At 35.0% G+C, this 16,700-nt stretch overlaps 1 protein-coding gene across 5 annotated transcripts in view; it reads left to right on the forward strand.

Annotated features, from left to right (window-relative positions):
- TDRD10 (tudor domain containing 10) overlaps positions 1–16,700 on the forward strand; it is a 48,958-nt gene that overhangs the window by 10,221 nt on the left and 22,037 nt on the right. For 3 of the 5 annotated variants that reach the window (XM_031966666.1, XM_031966665.1, XM_012548126.3), the window contains exons 3-4: positions 4,518–4,597; positions 10,155–10,213. In XM_031966666.1, the coding sequence (XP_031822526.1) occupies positions 4,518–4,597; positions 10,155–10,213 (139 nt within the window). Of the gene's footprint in view, positions 1–4,517; positions 4,598–7,887; positions 7,922–10,154; positions 10,214–16,700 lie in introns of those variants that run through there. The other 2 variants (XM_031966668.1, XM_031966669.1) reach the window with 2 other exon arrangements.

Raw genomic sequence — 16,700 nt, forward strand, 5'->3', positions numbered from 1 at the left:
CTTCTGGGAGAATTTCATATCATCTGCATTTTCTGTGGTTAAAAATAAAGATTATCTTCTATGTATGTACATTTGTTACTCTGAGTACTTATATAAGAATTGTAGACCTTGTAACCTAGTTTTGGGAATTTAGAGCTGAAAAATATTTGGAAATTGTCTGAAAGCTTGTAGGCCCCAGTCTGAGTTCTGAGATTTTGGAACAAGGTAACATTAGTACGCAGCAACAGGACCAAACCAAGCCTTTCCTCCAGAAGTGCAGAGCCCTAGCCCTAAGATCAAGTCTAACGTCAGGAAGTAGTCAGGAAGAATCCCACCTTTAAAAGCTATTGTGGTGACAGAGATGCTTGACATAAACCTTAGATGAGATTGACTAAGATAGCTATAAGACAAGCCTCAAATTAAAACAAAACTTGGTTACAAATTCAACTATAATTCCTGGAAAAGATGAAGCAAGAGTTTTAAAAAAAAAGTGAGGAAAAAGTGAGAGCTATGGAAAGAAGATATAAAAGAATTAACAGTTTGGTATGAGATACAAAGCTCATTCAAGTAACAAATGCCATGAAAATTAGAATTGGACAAATAAAAGTCAATGACTCCATGAAACAAAAAGAAATATTAAAAGTAAGTTAAAAAAAAAGATTGAAAAAAGAAGAAAATATAAAATTTCATATAAAAACCACTAACTGGAAAATAGATCAGGAAGAAAAAAAATTAAGAATCATCAGACTATCTAAACTCCATGATATCATATGTCAAGAAATCTTAACAATAAATAAATAAATTTTAAAAGAAAGACACCCAGATCTCTTAGAATTAAAGGGTAAAATGGAAATATAAAGAATCCATCAGTCTAAAGGCCTCATTTCCAAAATATATAGAGAATTGACTCTAATTTATAAGAAATCAAGCCATTCTCCAATTGGTAAATGGTCAAAGGATATGAACAGACAATTCTCAGACGAAGAAATTAAAACTATTTCAAGTCATTATTAATCAGAGAAATGCAAATTAAGACAACTCTGAGATACTACAACACATCTGTCAGATTGGCTAGAATGAGGAGGGGATGTGGGAAAACAGGAAAACTGATACGTCGTTGGTGGAATTGTGAATACATCCAGCCATTCTGGAGAGCAATTTGGAACTATGCTCAAAAAGTTATCAAACTGTGCATTCCCCTTGATCCAGAGTGATTCCCCAGATCCAGACTGGACTTATATCCCAAAGAAATCTTACAGAAGGGGAAGGGACCTGTATGTACATGAATGTTTGTAGCAGGTCTCTTTGTAGTGGCCAGAAACTGGAAACTAAATGAATGCCCATCAATTGGAGAATGGCTGAATAAATTCTGATATATGAATATTATAGAATATTATTGTTCTGTAAGAAATGACCAGCAGGATGATTTCAGAAAGGCCTGGAGAGACTTACATGAACTGATGCTGAGTGAAATGAGCAGGACCAGGAGATCATTATATACTTCAACAATACCATATGATGACCAATTCTGATGGATGTGGCCACATCCAGCAATGAGATGAACCAAATCAGTCCCAATAGAGCAGTAATGAATTGAACCAGCTACACCCAGCGAAAGAACTCTGGGAAATGACTATGAACCATTAGATAGAATTTCCAATTCCTATATTTTTGTCCACTTGCTTTTTTGATTTCCTTTACAGGCTAATAGTACACTATTTCAAAGTCTGATTCTTTCTGTACAGCAAAATAACTGTTAAGACATGTATACTTATTTAATTTATACTTTAACATGTATTGGTCAACCTGCTATGGGGGGGGGGGGGGAATGGAGGGAAAGAGGGGAAAAAGTGGAACAAAAGGTTTGGCAATTGTCAATGCTATAAAATTACCCATGCATATAACTTGTAAATAAAAAGCTATTTAAAAAAAAATCCATCAGTCACCTCCTGACAGAAACTCCAAAGTGAAAATTCCCAGGAACATTATTGCCAATATCCAGAGCTTCCAGGTCAAAGAAAAATTACTTTAGGCAGCCAGAAAGAAAATTGACAAACAGAAGAGCCACAGTCAGTTATCACACATGATTTAGCTGCTACAATTATAAAGGCATAGAACTCAGAATGCCATATTCCAAAAGGCAAAGAATATAATAAATAAGCTTGCAGACAAGAATAGTTTACTCAATAAAATTGAATATAGTATTAACAGGGAAAAAATGAACCTTTAATAAGAATTCTCCCAAGCATTTAGAAAAGACCTCAGTTGAGTAGAAACTTTGAGGTTTAAACACAAGCTAAGAAAAACCAAAAAGGAAACAGCATTGAATAATAATAAAGGATTAAATAAGAAAAACTTGCTTAAATTCAAACAAAGAGAGATGATACACACATCTCATCTAAACTTTGTCATCATCATCAGAATCATAGAAGCAGTTTAAACAGAACATCTGAGAGTTTTCTGTTATATTTTGATGAAGAAGGAAAGAATATTAGAGAAAATTCACCTAATCAGGATATGCAAGTAGAAGTCTATACAGAGGAAGAGAGGATAGAGGGGGAGTGCTCCTTTATTGTCTGAGAAACTGAATCATACATTTAATTGATTTGGTTTGTAGAGTCATATATGCTCTGAGGTCAGAACATCTGCAATCCTCATTTGTAAAACAGGGTAAGGGACCTGGACATGGTCTCTGAGGTATTTTTCAGCTAAAGATCTATGATCTTATCTAAAATATAGATTGCATGTGTGTCTATTATCCCTTTCCCACATACATCTACAAATATGTTTTTATTCAAGGGAGGGACCCAATTAAATAAATCAACTCATGCTTTTTCCATTAAAAGTTAAGATGCTGGGATAGCTAGGTGGCCCAATGGATAGAGCACCAGCCTGAAGTCAGGAGGATCTGAGTTCAAATCTAGCCTCAGATACTAACACTTCCTATCTGTGTGACTCTGGGCAAGTCACTTAACCCCAATTGCCTCAGCAAAAAAAAAAAAAAAAAAAGTTAAAATGCTAAGCTTTTGTTTCTTAATTGACTCATCCATCAGATTCAAACCATGAAAAGGTCTTGTTCAATTTGGAGGTCTTTAATGAGCTAGATTCAATGAACTAGAAATGAAGTTGCACATGAAATATTTAGATTTGTAAGAATACTTGGTAATATATTATAGGGCCCTATAGAAAACTAAGGAGAAGATATTGCAATTAATCCTTGATAAGAAATTAAGTGGTTTTGGGAGGGTTAAGTGGGTGGGTAGAGTGGAATGTCAGTCTTGCATTTTTCTCCCTACCCCCTACACCTTAACTGGATGAGGACCTTGAAAAATTCAGAGAGACAGAGGAATTGTATTTTTTGTTCACTATCCAAGTAACAACCTGTTGAATTTTGGAGGTCCAATCTTTTTAATCATATCACCTCCTTAATTAGTTGACAATAGTATTTGCATTGGGAACCAAGGGGATGTATATTCAGAGCCCAACAGAAGAGGCTACTATAACAGAACTCAACTGAGTACCTCATGAAGGGAAGACATGGATTTCTAAGAACATAGAACAACAAATTGTCCCTTTGCCATATATCTCTAAATTTCAGCCCACTTTATCCTGAGCTCCCTGTGGGAGATTATGTATGTTGCATTTTTTGAGTGGGATGCTTTATACTAACTATTCTTGCTATATCATCTAAGTAAATACTTCTTTCTGAAAGCTAATTGGCCAGTTGATATGAACTGACAGTTATGTTAGGAAGCATATTGATGGGGAGTATAGCATTAGGAAACCACCCTCCAACTCCTTAGACTTAACCCTAGCTGACCTCTGGGCCGTGCTGGCCTTGTCAGTAAGAGTAGGGGTTAAGAAAGTCTCCCCAGAGAGAGAGTGAGTGTGTGTGTGTGTGTGTGTGTGTGTGTGCACTCTCTCGCTCTCTCTCTCTCTGCCTTTCTCCTCTCTTCCTTTTTCTTCCTCTCCCTTTCTCTCCTCTTATTTCCTCCTGCCTCTCCCTCCATTTTCTTTCTCCCTTTCTGCTCTTGACTCTTTCCCTTTCTTCCTCCTTCATTGTTGCTCTTTCTACACTGCCCCCCCCCCCCCCCCATGGATGGTTTTAACCATCCATTTAATTTGTCATAAAGTTGTAGCTTCGTGTGTGTGTGTGTGTGTGTGTGTGTGTGTGTGTGTGTGTGTATGTATGTATGTATGTGTATGTGTGTGTGTGTATACGGGGTGTGCCCCATGGTAATATTTATATTTTGTGTTAGAAGATGGCGCAGTAGAAAGGGTGCTGAATTAGGAGTCCCAGGACCTGCGTGTGAGTCTGTCTTCTGCTAGTTAGTTCTGTGCAGTCTTGGGGCCTTCAGGATCCTTGCCTGTAAAAGGAGGAGGCTAGACTGGGTGTCTCCTGAGGCCCCTTGCACCTCTAGCTCCGATTGAGTGAACAAAGTAGTGATGGCATTTGAAGCAGAGAGCTTCTCCTGATCTTTCTAACTTACTGAACGATCAAGCTTTATACAAAGATGTCTTTGTTATGGTTATGACAGGTCTGTGAGCAGTGGTGAACACCGAACCTTTACTAAGTACCCCAAGAAGAATGGGAAGTCAGAGCAGCATAAAGCCTTGGGTGAGTAGGTCTCATAGGGCTCATAAAACAAAGAAACCACTAGGTGGTTGCCGGCTCGCACAATAAGCAACCCTTCTTGCTCTGTGTGTGCTTGCTTCCTTTGCATTTGTACCTATCAATAGTATTATTGCCTGTTCCTTCTTCCCTGAAACTCAGCTTCACTGAAGCTCTCACTTTATAAAAATCAGAATCTTTTCTCAAATCTCTAATAAGTATGCTAGCATCTAGATTTTTCTTTATCCTTTACTTAATACTATATATGTGTTTATATGTGTAATTATACACATACATAAACACTCAGCACCCCCAAAACAAAGCTTAAAACTGAAATATGTATATGTGTGTTTTTTCACATACACACATACATATATACACACATGTGCACATCCACATTAGGGTGAAACAGTGGAAAGCACAGACTGTTAGCAATGGCAAGGAGGGAAGCGTTCATTTGGATAGAAGATAAACAGCACCTCATGCTGCTGTCTGCAGAGGCAGAATCAGCTTCTCCCCCATCTCGCCACCTTTCAAAAGGGAAAAAGGAAATCATTCACCAACTTAATTAATGGTCATTAGAAGAATTGAACCCATTAAATGAAAGGAAACACAGCTCCCTCTGGCTACTCTATAATCTCACCAATGTATGCCCTTCAGTTCTAGAAGGGGGAAAATTACCTTTGTTCCTTGGCACTTGAACAAAGATTATCAGAAGGAGTGGATCTGGCACCCAGAGATTGGGATATCCTACTTGATTCTTTTGTTTTTCTTATCTGGTAGATAACAGGGACAGGAAGAATGCCTGCTCTTCCCAGTTTCTAGCCTTTTTCTCCCAAAATGGAGGAGCTTCTCCAAAAATGGAGTTCAAAGTTATATCAGGTATTGGATTTTGACATAGTGATGTTTGAATTTCTCATAGTGCGATGTAAAAGGACTGCTTTTGTGTGTATGCATGTGCATATATCAATCGGATATATATGTTATATATCTGACATATATGCTTTAGTAGACACACACACACATATATATATACACACACACACTCTCCTTTTGTCATTATCTCAAACAATTTTGAAGGTCCCTACTCCTAACTGCATTTGGTGATGAATGCAACATTCTTTCCTGCCTTTATGTTATGTAGAAAGTTATTTTTCATTAACATAATCTTTGGGCTAACTTTTTTCTAATTGCCCAGAGTTTAATCTGATATTTTTTGGAAACATTTTTTCCCTCTGCAGGTTCTCTTCTAATTGAATTTTAATTGATTTTGTTCATAAAAAAACTATTTTACATAGTAGAAATATGCTTTCTTTTTCTTATATGTGTTCCTTCCTTCTTTAGTCACTAGCCATAGCTGTGAATAAGGTAAAGTAAATGATTTCCTTCCAGTTTTTTAGTGGTGGATTTTCATGTTTAGATCGAATATCCATTTTGAACTTACAGCATGTGGTATATAAGTTTTTCTCTGAATCTAATTACTGCTAAATTGCTTTTTGGTTTTTCTAGCAGTTCTCATCACAAATGAAATCTTTCCTTCATTGACTCATCTTGAATTTCTCAAATAGTAGGTTATTGGTATTTGATTGCTTCTGTTTCTTGCTTACTTTTCACTTGATCTTCTTTTCTGTTCTTAACTAGTATGTAGTTTTTATGATTGTTGTTTAATGATATAGTTTGATGTCTGGTAAGCTCATTTTCTCTTTATTCATATTTCCCTATTGTTTCCCCTTAAAAATTCTATACATTTTGTTCTTGAAAATTAGTTTTATTGTTTTGTTTACTGCTGTAAAATATTCTCTTGGTATTTGGTTATTATAGCACTAAATCTGTAAACTAACAGTGCTGGCACAAACTACGAGTGGCACATGTCTCTCCATTTTTTGTCTTCCTCTATTTCTACAAAGAAACAAAGTTTTGTAGTTGTATTTCTTGCATGTATTTTGCTATGTTAACTTGCATATCTTCTATGTTTTGCAGATATTGGTTTTTGTTACTACTATATAGAAATGCAGATGATTTGACAAATTAATTCATATTCTTTTATTATACTGATACTCTGAATCATCTCAATTAGTGTCTTTCTCTGAGTTTCTGATGCTATATTCGAATTATGCTATATTATTTGCAGATAGAAACAATTTTGTTTCCTCTTTGTTAATGTTTCTACTTTTAATTTTGTTCTTATTGATATAACTAGCATTTCTAGAATTATCAAATAATAGTGGAAAGAAGAAGGCTCTTTGATTTGCCTCTGTATGCTTATTCCTGCCTTTAACATATATGCTTTTGATCATATTAAAGAAGGATGTTTCCATGCCTATGCATTTTAGGGTTTTTAATATAAACGAGTGTTGAATTTTGCCATTTCCATCTATTAAAATAATCATATAGGTTTTGTTTGTTGATGTGATTATTTTAATTGTTTTCTTAATTTTGAACCATCCTTTGTATCTCTTCTATGATACTAACTTGGTTATGTTGACTTCACAATTTTTGGGATATGGTGCTAGTCTCCTGGTAAAGAATTTGTTTAACACATTTCTGCATCATTGTTAGTGAAATTGTTTTTGTCTGTTTTGTCTCTTACTGGTTTAGGTATCAAGAGTGTATTTATTTTATAAAAGGGTTTGATAAAGACCTTTTTCTATTATAGAGAATGATTTTTGTAGCATAGTTATTAATTGCTCTTTAAATGTTTCATTGAAATCATTTGTAAATCAGATGGCTCAGAAAGTGTTCTTTATTCCTTTCCCCAACCTGCCTTTGGCAGTTCATTGATATTTGCCCTGTTTTTCTTTTTCTGAAATTGATTTACCTTTGAAAAAGCAGCTCTTGGTTTTGTTTATCTCTTCTATCAGGAACAGTGATTGAATCTATGATTTTATTAATATAGAGAATTCTGTGATGAGGCAACTCTCTCTATAAATACAGGTAAGAATCTTTTTACAACTTATAGGCTTAGAGAATTGTCATCTTCCGAGGGTTACAGAGCCAGTATGTCTCAGATACGAGATCTGAACCATTCATCCTGATTCAAAGATCCACTCTTCATCTCCTGTTACATTACTGCTTAGCAGTTCTACACTCTTTTATTTTAAAGTTTTTCTGTTTCTTCTCTATTCAAGATTTATTCTTTTGTATTTTGTTTAGGGTTGCTAATTTGTTTATTATGATCAATTTGTTTATTCTCTTTCTATTTTTATTAATATAATTTTTTGAGAAAAAAGTTTCATCTGAGATCAGTTTTGGCATATTCTCATTGTTATTATCTTTATTATAATTATATTTTTTAGATCTGTTCTTTGATTCATGTAGCCACCCATTTAGGTAAGTTGCTTTTGCTCATATGTTTTTTTTAATCAAATTAATATTTTAATTGTATCATGGTCTGCAAAAGATTTTTTTACATTTGTTTATGATTCTTTTATGCTGTAGGGCAGATCTATTTTTGTAAAGGTGCTGTGGAATGGTGAAAAATGTATATTCTTCCATTCAAAATTTTTTACAAATTCATCACATATATTTTTTTCAATAGAAATGATTGAAAATCTCTTACTTCATTGAAGATCCATCACCTCCCCTAAAAGATGATGCTGAGTGTTGCTGGGTAGCTAGTTCTTGCTTGTCTAGGTCCTTTGCTTTCTGGAATATGGTATTCCAGGCCCTGTGGTCCTTTATTGTAGAAGCTGCCAGATCCTGGGTAATCTTGACTGTTGCTCCTTGATATTTGAATTGTTTTTGTCTGGCAGCTTGCAGTATTTTTTTTTTCTTTGAGATTATAAATTCTGGAGTTTTGCAACAATGTTCCTTGGGGTTTTCCTTGTAAGATCTCTTTCTGAAGGTAGATTGATGGATTCTTTCAATGAGTATTTCTCCCTCTGCTGCTAGAATATTCTAGGGGGTAGCTTTGCCTCCTCTTTTCAAAAAATAACCTGATTTCCCAGAGTTTTAGTGTTGTATAGATTCCTTCAATCTGTTTTTTGTTTTGTTTTGTTTTTGCTGACCTCTTCCACTGCTTTTAGGCAGTGATTTTCTAAAATATCCTATTCAGAGTTTTTAAATTATTTTTTTCTCCGGGACATCTATAGTTCACAGATTCTCTTTTCACATCTTCTCTTCAAATTCTATACTCATTTAATAATATTTTTGTGTTCTTTCAGATTTTGTTGTCTTTTGATTTTGTTTGCTCAGTTTTTTTTCATTTTTGTAGGCCACAAAATTCTCTTTTTCAGAGAATCCATTTTTTGGGAGAGTCTCATTTTGTTTTAAATTCTCTACTCTCATATTTGTTAATTTCTTCCTTAAGCACTCCAATTTCTATTATTGTTTCTTTAATATCATCACTTAATTCTTTGATTGCTCTTCCTATCTATGTAAGATGTTTTTAGAGCATTTCAGAGCACCTTCAAAATTTTTTGTGACATATTTATTCACTTTCATATTTTGGGTTCAGTTTCTTTAATTGTAAATTACTTGTTTGTTGAAATTATTATTTTCAACTGCTCTTTATTCTTCCACTATTAGCTTTTATCTGTTTTTTTTTTTTTTGCTTTTAAATAGATTTTTTAAAGCACTTTCACATATGTGCTTTAAAAAAAAAAACATCAATACTTTCTATCTGAGTGGCTTAGATCTTTTGGGTACTTCTTCTAGTCCTGGTCTGTTCTCTTTTCTCTTATAGATTTGTGTTCCTTAAGGAATTCAAGTGATACATTAGGCCTATCATAGAAAGAATTTTGGAGGTTATTCTGGTTCAACCAATTCACCCTTCTTTGCCATTCCCACTGTTCTCAATTCTACTCTTAATTTCTTTTTCTATGTGTATGTGTGTGTATGTGTGTAACCCTGTTGTGCAGGGGCCATTTCTCAATTGGGATGCTGGGAACTGACTCCTTTCTTGGGCTTTCTTTCAGTTCATAGATTGAAGAACTTAAAAGAAAAGGGTAGCCTTATGAAGGATAATTCTAGAAAAACTTCTAAAGTTACATCTTTTTCTACCTTTCACACTTTCTGCTAGGTTCCTGTTTTCTCCTTTATAGAATTAGTATTAAATAATTGTAATCAACTCCTCATTCCTGTTAACCTTCTCAACATTATGCTCTGACTCTACAGTTGCTATTTTTTTCTTCTCTCAATTTGGGGCAAGTTTGAGTCACAGGCCTCTCACAGACCTTGTCTCTTCCCCATTTCACCTTAAGAACTGAAGTTGGAAAATTGTCTACTGTCAAAAACAGTAGAAATGGGCTTCAATATTTTATTTTGTTTTAAATTGTTATGTAGCAATTACCTTGTGGTAGTTCCTTCCATCATTTTTTCTTTTTGTCATTGTATTTTCTCCATTGTGGGCATTTTATACTTTATTTGGGATGGTAGGTGGGGAGTTACTATCTAGAGTTACCTCCCTTTATACCATTTTAGAATTTATCTCCTCCATCTCTTTTCAACAGAGAAGTTCATTCATCAGAGTCTCCAAGTATTCGTTAGTCCTTTTTGGTACAGCCATGTTACATTAAAATTGGGATAACATTTTCACTCTTAATGTGTTTTTTTCCCTCTACAGGACACAGGAAGAAAGAATCAGAAGTGTATGTTGGAAATCTTCCATTGGACACTAAGGAGGTATCACTCTCCCTTTTTGTAAATGGTCCTCCTTTCCTTTTTTATGTGAAATTATTTTTAATCTTCTTTAGAAGTTTGCATGTTCAAGTCAAAAATTTTTATCCTATATCTTTGGAAGGATCAATTAGAGAAGATTTGAATGGTAGAGTTATTCTTACCTTATTCTGTTGTCCATTCTCTAGACATGTGGAGGAATTTGTGTCACAGATAATCTAAAATCCATTAATTTTTTTTTTTTTTGCAATGTACTCAGCATTAAGAAGGAAACGCAATCAAGTTAAACTTTTCTACTGTGTGCAAGGCACTAAAAAAAAATTACAGTTCCTGCAATTCCAGGTGAAGTAAACTGGGAGTAGTCATACACATAAGATCATTATTGTTATGGGGTTTTAATTTTACCCTAGGAAAGTATTTATTTTCTTGAGAGTAGAGATGGTTTCTTTTTATTTTTCTTTATATATTCAGGGCCTACTCCAGTGCTGGCACAAAGTAGGTGCTTAATAAATGCTTATTGATTTGAGTAGTTAGGCAGTAAAAAATAGCATTCAGAGAGCTAACAGTATAAGAAAAGATAAATTACATGCTAAATTTTGTGCTATAAATTCTTTCTTATCCTTAAGGTAGATGATAGAATAGAGAAAGGTTTCATGAAGAATATAGGACGTGAATGATGGGTAGTATTTGAGAAAATGTAGCAAGTCGACTTAGATGATCAAAGGCACAAAAATAGGAATGAACAGGACATTTATAGAATGCGAACGAACCAACCTATCTATGACAGAAGTTATGGATTAGGGTAAATTTGAGAAAGTAAGGTTACACACATATGTCAAATAAAGGTGGATTTTTGGCCAGGGTCAGGTTTGGTAAGGGTAAAAAATGAAGAGTTTTTTGAGCAAGAAAGTAATATGATTAAAGTAGAATTTTAAGGAAGATTAAAATTAATATTACATAGGATATATTGTCATAATAAGAAATAAGAATCAGAAGGATTTGGTGTAGGGTTTGAACTAAAGTGATGCAAGAATAGCTGACAAGAAAAAGGAATACAAAAAAAGTCAAAAGAAAAATCCACAGGAAAGCATGCTTACAGGATATTGATGCTTACAGGTGGAGAGGGATAAGGAATTGTTCATTACTCCTAGTGTTTCAAGAATAAATGATTGAGAATAATGATGCCATTAATGGACAAGATAGGGGAAGAAACAAGTTTCTTGGGAAAGAAACTGTTGAATTAGAGGCAGTGCTAAAGAGAAATAAGGGACTTGGACTTGGATAAGAAAAACAGACTAAAGATACAGATTTAGAAAAAGTGATTTTTAAAATTGTAAGAGTGGATGAGCCATTCTTGTTATAGACAATGGATGGACAAAATAGAGAAAAGGTGAGCTGAAGGTCTAAGACTGATCTGTGGAATACTTGCTTTTTTTCCCAGTTATTCATTTATTGAGTTATCTGCAACATGCAAACCACTGTTCTGGATTGAAAGAAAAAAAAAGATATGCAAACGCTCTCCAAACTTTTTTCTTGGAAAAATAGATTTTAAATGGATAAACAAGACAATGCAATAAATACTGAGCAATATAAGCAACAAATGTTACAGTAATTGAAGAGGGAGTTATCATTCTTTTTCCTATGGAGTATTTGAGTCCTTTCTTTTTGAGATTTCTACTAGACTAAAATTGTACTCCAGGTTTTTGGGCTTAGTTTTGAAGAAGCTAAGGTCCTTAGCTAAGATAATTCAACAATTTTGACAAGACAAGAATAATTCCTCCAATAATTATAACCCAACCTTGTCTTTTCATCCTTTCAGCTTTTGTCCATAATTTCCAATAAATCCTCCACAAAGAGTCCCTCCAGTGTGTTGATAGTCCTCCAGATGTCTTGATACTCTTCCCATTTTTCATCTTTGCAATATAATTGACCTGCCTCTTCTAATTCTATGTCTTTCTGGTAACATTCTGATTCTTCTCCTGCATAATCCTTTTTTTTTTTTTATTACAGCTTTTTATTTACAAGATATATGCATGGGTAATTTTTTTTTTAGCATTGATAATTGCTAAACCTTTTGTTACAGTTTTTCCCCTCCTTCCCCCTACCCTCTCCCCCAGATGGCAGATTGACCAGTACATGTTATATATGTTAAAGTATATGTTAAATACAATATATGTATACATGTTCATACAATTATTTTGCTGTACAAAAAAAATCAGACTTTGAAATAGTGTACAATTAGCCTGTGAAGGAAATCAAAAATGCAGGTGGACAAAAATAGAGGGATTGGGAATTCTATGTAGTGGTTCATAGTCATCTCCCAGAGTTCTTTCACTGGGTTTAGCTAGTTCAGTTCATTACTGCTCCATTAGAACTGATTTGGTTCATCTCATTGCTGAAGATGGCCAGGTCCATCAGAGTTGATCATCATATAGTATTGTTGTTGAAGTATATAATGATCTTCTGGTCCTGTTCATTTCACTCAGCATCAGTTCATGTAAGTCTCTCCAGGCCTTTCTGAAATCATCCTGTTGGTCATTTCTTACAGAACAATAATATTCCATAACATTCATATACCACAATTTATTCAGCCATTCTCCAGTTGATGAGCATCCACTCAGTTTCCCGTTTCTGGCCACTACAAAGAGGGCTGCCACAAATATTCTCTGCATAATTCTTTATTCCTAGTGTATTGCTACCTATCCAAACCCCCTGTTCTTCCTGTTTTGCCCATTTCGGTCCAGGTAGCCACCATGCATGAAGATCTGCCTGCAGTCTGAGCCATTCTTGACTCCATAGGCTTACTCATCCCACATAGCTAATCAGTTTCAAAATCTTCTTAACTTCATAGCATCTTTTGTTTTCCTCCTCCCTCAGAGAGCTACCACCCCAGTTCAGAACTTCTCCACTTCTCATTAGGATTATTAGTAACCTCTTAATCGGGCAGCTTGCCTCTCCTTCTTTAGTTCATTTTCCACATAGTTGTCTGAGTGACATTCTTAAAGCACAGATCTGACCCTGTCACTTACAATCAGAAGTCAGAGGACATGGATTTAAATCCAAGTTCTGCCACTTATTACTAAAGTGACTAACTTGGTAATCCTCTATGGTGTTCAGCCTCTTCATTGCAAAATGAAGATTAGATTTCTGAAGTTCTTCTCAGCTCTAATCTGTGATTTTATCCTTCCCTCCTCAAGAAAATCCAATGACTATGACTTCTGTGATCAAATAGAATCTCTTATGTTTGGTAGTGAGAGTGCTTCACAACCTGGCTCCAGCCCACTTTTCTGGGCTTATACTTTTTATATATTTCATGGTTGCCAAATGAGCTTTTATGGATTCCTTACTCATGACATTCCATCTCCTATTCCTGTTCCTTTGTAGTGCTGTCTACTTCTCTTCTATCTTTTAGAATCCTACTCAGCTAAGATACCATTTCTTGCATGCAGCCTTTCCTTATTCTGGGCCAGATTATCTGGTGTTTATTTCTGTTTTTCTTCTTCTATTCTTCTTCTTATTATTATTCTATTATTTCTATATTCTTTATTCTTTTATGTCCCTGTAATCTTCCCCTATAGAATATGACCCTTAAGGTCGGGGACCATATAATTTTTGTCTTTATATCTCCAGTGTATAGTATAGCACCTGGCAGATGTGAGGTGCTTTTAAAAAACAATATTTTCTCCAATTCTATGGAAAAATAATTTTTTAACATTTAAAAAATTTTGAGTTTAAAATTCTCTCACTCCTTTCTTCCCTTCTCCCCCACAAGATGGGAAGCAATCTGATATAGATTATACATGTGCCGTAATGTAAAACATAAGTATGTATTAGTCATTTTGTAGAAGAAAACTTGAACAAAAAAAGAATAAAGAAAGAAAAGAATAGTACACTTTGGTCTGCATTCAAACTATCAGTTCTTTTTCCGGAGGTGGATAGCATTTTTCATGATAAATCATTGGGGATTGTTTTGGATTGTGATATTGCTAAGAGCTAAATCATTAGTTGATCATCATATGATATTGTTATTACTATGTACAATGTTCTGGTCTTACTCACTTCATTCTACATAAGTTCATCTAAGTCTTAGGTGTTTCTAAAAGAACCCTGTTGGTCATTTCTTATAGTACAATAGTATTCTATCTCAATCATATACCATTACTTGTTCAACCATTCTCCGTGTGGTGGGTATTTTCTCGATTTCCCACTCTTTGCTATCACAAAAAGAGCTACTATAAATACCCTGGTACCTGGGTGCTTAATGAACATTTCTTGATTAATTACATCTCTCCACTTCCCTTTGTAGAAAGGATTTTGAGCAGGGGTGGGAGAGGCTTATTTTGTAAGCAAGGAAATCTGAAAAGGAATGGAATGTTCATGGTTTAGCATCATGGAATGTTGGAGCTGGGATGGCTAACTATAGACCAGTTAGGGCAACTCTCCATTTTATATAGATAATGAAAGAGACCCAGAGAAGAGGAGTCCTTTGCCTGTGGTTATGTATTTTCTTATGTAAAGCCCCAGGAGTTCTGATGGCAAGTTTAGTGCTTTTGCTACTGCTTTGCCTCATATGCCTCAGAGGTAGTGAAATGAACAAGGTCAAATTAAAACAAGGGTTTGTATAGGAGGTTTGTCAGACGGCTGGAAAAGTAGGTTGGGATGCATTATGAGAGCCCTTAATGCCAGCTCAGGAGATTTCAGGTTAGCATCAGGGATGTTTTTGAAAGTTGCTGAACTAGGGATAATATACGGTGTCATATAGTGTAAGAACAACTTTTTGAGTAGATGATTTTAGTAGGATTTAGATTTATAGATCATGGACCAAGCCTTTAGAGATAATTTCTTGGAACCTGGCAAATGTGATAGAGTACTTTAAATAGTAAAAAGAAGGGTGGGATGAAAAGAACCTAAGTATCTGCTAAGCCAGATCAGAGATTTATAGAATCTCAGCATTGGAATGAACATAGGCGGTCATCTGATCCAACCTGCATGAAAACACACATGAATTAAACATCAATTCTACAGTTTCCCTCACATAGATCAGTCAGCTTCTGCTTAAAGATCCCCAAGGACTAAGAATTCATTAGCTGGACTTGGAGTGAGGAAATACCTATGTCTGGATTTTGACTTCATCATTTACTAATTATATAACTATAAGTCACTTAAAATTCTGACCCTTTTTCCTTTTATGTAAAATGAAAATATCTGTAGGACTTATCTCACCAGGTTATTATCTATGAAATAATGCATATAAAGTACTTTGAAAGGCTTAAAATTTCATATGAATGTCAACTATTATTATAAAATGGAAGGATTACAGTAGATCTCAAAGATCTCTTTTAGTTTTTAAGTCTTCTGTGCCTTCTGTTCTGCTTTTGGGTGATAGAAATAGTGTGGCATAGTAGACAGGTTGCTAAACTTGGAGACTGGAAGACCTGGGATTATCAGTAAGGTATTTACTTAAACTTTCTATGCCTCTGCTTCCTCATCTGTAAATGAGAGCATTGTATTTGTTGACCTCTCAGGTCCCTCCCATCTCTAATGCTGTAATCTTATGAAAGTGTACCAAATTTGGAACCAAGAGACCCAAGTTCAGACTCTGTGCTATTTACTGGTGTGACTTCGGACAAGACACATCTAGTGCTGGGCAAGATGACTACTGAGGTCCTTTCAAGCTCTAAATCTCTGGTCTTGGTAATGACTCTAATTACCAAGTTCTTCCTTGGTAAACCACACATCTGCCTTTCTGTAACTTCCACTCATTCTACTTTTTTTTTTCTTTCTGGGCATAGAAAAAAATCAATCCCTTTTCCATGTGTGTTTAATTCTGAATGCTGCATTTTAGGAAGGATACTGAAAAACTGGACCTTTTCCACACAGAAGAGAGTGACCACATGATGGGGAGAAAGGGAGGGTTAGAAAACTATGCTGGATAAAAAGTGGCTGGTCAGAAGAAGACTGTAGGAACAGGATCTGTTCTCTTGAAGAATCTGAAAGGTTGTGTGAAAGAAATCATGTGAAGGTCTTCAGGTGGATGCTGTTTAGCTGCATCTTTTGGAGTTATTTTGCTTCTTATGTGATCTCTGAGATGTCTTTCAATTTTGAGATTCTGTGACTAGGAAGTTTAATAGTCTAAAGATGGACTGAGTGGGAATGGAAAGAAGAGGATGAGTATGGGGGGCGGAATTAGAAATCTGACAGCTTTCATACTTTGTTTTAAGAGCTAAATCTATCTCTAAATTGAAAATCAATTTGATTTTATTTAGGACATGACAGATCTTCGGCATAATTCTGTGCCAGAAAGCAAAATACTTTGTAATATTGGTGGTGGAGTTAGAGGTGATCAAGGGCGTATCAGCATTAAGTTGAATTATCTGAAGGAGAGCCTTGATGTGGGACACCTTTGGGTGTAAGATATTGATTAGAAGATACCCCTAATCAACCTGGAGAACCTAGTGAGAGATTGAGCCTTCTAGGGAATTTTTGAAAGTAT

Source organism: Sarcophilus harrisii, chromosome 4, assembly GCF_902635505.1.
Source record: "Sarcophilus harrisii chromosome 4, mSarHar1.11, whole genome shotgun sequence".
NCBI classification, from domain to species: Eukaryota; Metazoa; Chordata; class Mammalia; order Dasyuromorphia; family Dasyuridae; genus Sarcophilus; species Sarcophilus harrisii.